General features: G+C 33.4%; 1 protein-coding gene across 1 annotated transcript; it reads left to right on the top strand.

Annotated features, from left to right (window-relative positions):
- Nucleotides 1-1,564, top strand: LOC108468494 (adenylate isopentenyltransferase 5, chloroplastic-like). The gene is made up of 2 exons (XM_017769374.2): nucleotides 1-28; nucleotides 546-1,564. Exon 2 carries the CDS (start codon nucleotides 553-555, stop codon nucleotides 1,405-1,407), a length of 855 nt encoding a protein of 284 aa, XP_017624863.1. The 5' UTR covers nucleotides 1-28; nucleotides 546-552; the 3' UTR covers nucleotides 1,408-1,564.
- Nucleotides 1,565-2,103: the final 539 nt, after the last annotated feature.

Genomic DNA, 2,103 nt, shown 5'->3' with positions numbered 1-2,103 from the left:
TTTCTTCTTTTTCTGAAAATCTATCAATGTCAGTCCTCCTTACCTTCTTTTCCCCATTTTTCCACAAAAAAAATATGATATTTTCATTATTTTTTGTATTATTTTAGTCTTTTCTTTTCTTTTCATCTACATGTATACAAATATTCATTCTTTTATTTAACTTTTAAAATGTTGCAAAAATTTTGTTGGGGCAGATGTAGATTTCTCTTTATTAATAGGATGTATAAATTTGATTAAATTTTAACTTTTATGTGTCATTTTATTTAAATTAAAACGGATCGATTAGTCGAACTGATTGAATCGAAAATAAATTGTATATCAATTTAAATAAAAATTTACTCAAACTTTTAAGTTAAAGGTTTAGAGTTTTAGTTTTTAAATGTGAAATTTGAGTTGGGTTCATGCATCATTCATGCATAAATATTTTATGAATTTAAATTATCATGATATTGAAAAACCTCGTATGAAAAATATATTTTTCTTAATTTTTATTTTAATAATTAATTTTTGAATAATTTAATAATTAACAATATTCTTTTTGGCAGAAACATTATGACAATCAACACCATTGTGAATGGCTACTCCACCGGAAACCAGAAGACCAAAAAGAGCAAAGTCATTTTCGTTATGGGAGCGACGGCCACCGGAAAATCCAAACTTGCCGTCGACCTCGCCGTTCATTTCAACGGTGAAATCATTAATTCCGACAAGATTCAAGTTTACAAAGGACTCGATATCGTAACCAACAAAGTCACAAACGAAGAAACCAGAGGCATCCCCCATCACTTGCTCGGCATCGTCGACGACCCTGACCAAGATTTCTCCGCCGACGACTTCCTTCGTCACGCGAAGGAAGCCATCGAATCGGTTTTAAGCAACGGCAAAGTCCCCATCGTCGCCGGCGGGTCCAACTCTTACGTCGAACACCTCGTGGATGACCCGAACTTCTGTCGACGTTTTGAATGCTGTTTCATTTGGGTCGACGTTTCTTTACCCGTTTTGCACAAACGGGCTAAGGAACGGGTCGACCAGATGGTGGCGGCCGGACTTGTCGACGAGGTACGAGAAATTTTCGTCGCCAACGTAGATTACGGTCGAGGAATAAGACGAGCTATTGGGTTACCGGAACTGGAAGCCTATTTCACGGTGGAGAAGGACTCCAACGTGGATGAAGCGACGAAAGCGAAAATCTTAGCTAATTGTATCGAAGAAACAAAAAGGAACACCTTAAAGTTGATAGATTCACAGCTGGGGAAGATATGGCGGCTGAGAGAAGAGGTTGGGTGGAAACTGCAAAGGGTCGACGCCACCGCCGTGCATGAAAAATGTGGACGAGATGCTCAACTTGCATGGGAGCAAAGGGTGTTAAAGAAAAGTTTTGAAATAGTGGGGGCATTTTTGAACTAAATGTTTTATTGGAGGACCATTTTAGATTTAATAAATTTAAGGATTATATATGTAGCAATTTTATAAAAATTATGAAAATATTTTGGTTAGATTTTAAAATAATTATGTTATTTTCATTTTATTAGATCGAAATTTTTCTTAAATCATTTTAGATCAATTTTGAGTTTATATTATTTTAAATTTATATTATTTCAATTCAATCTCAATTTGTATTATTTTGGATTTAGAGTTAATTCATATTCAAACTATTTTAAATTCAGATTGTTTGAGTTTAAGTTGTTTTAATCGCAAGTTTGAAGCTCGGATTTTAAAAATCAAGTCAATAATTTCATGTTACTTATTCAATCATTTTAGATTTTAATTATATATCGATTAAGCCAAATTTAAGCTTAAATTTGAGTTTATTAAATTAAATTTTAAATGATTCTAATTACCATGTTAAAAATATCATATGCTTTTTAAAAATTTACTTTTTTTTAATTGAGGTATTACATTGTTTTTCACTAATTCAAAAATTATTTAGTGGTAAGGCTTCAACTTACCCTTTGGTCTTGTATTCGAATTCCCGCTTATGTAAAGTGAAAAAATTATTTAGAACCCCATGTGATGGCCTGATGGTCAAAGGTGTTCACCGCCTCAAGTGTGACCTAAGTTCGAGTCGTGTTTGTAACACCCCCTACCCATATCTATTGCTGG

Source organism: Gossypium arboreum, chromosome 8 (genome assembly GCF_025698485.1).
Source record: "Gossypium arboreum isolate Shixiya-1 chromosome 8, ASM2569848v2, whole genome shotgun sequence".
In the NCBI taxonomy this organism is placed as follows: domain Eukaryota; kingdom Viridiplantae; phylum Streptophyta; class Magnoliopsida; order Malvales; family Malvaceae; genus Gossypium; species Gossypium arboreum.
This window is presented reverse-complemented; position numbering and strand designations above follow the sequence as displayed.

Coding starts and splice junctions, on each gene's coding strand:
- LOC108468494 (XM_017769374.2), top strand. CDS start 553: ATGACAATCAACACCATTGTGAATGGCTACTCCACCGGAAACCAGAAG.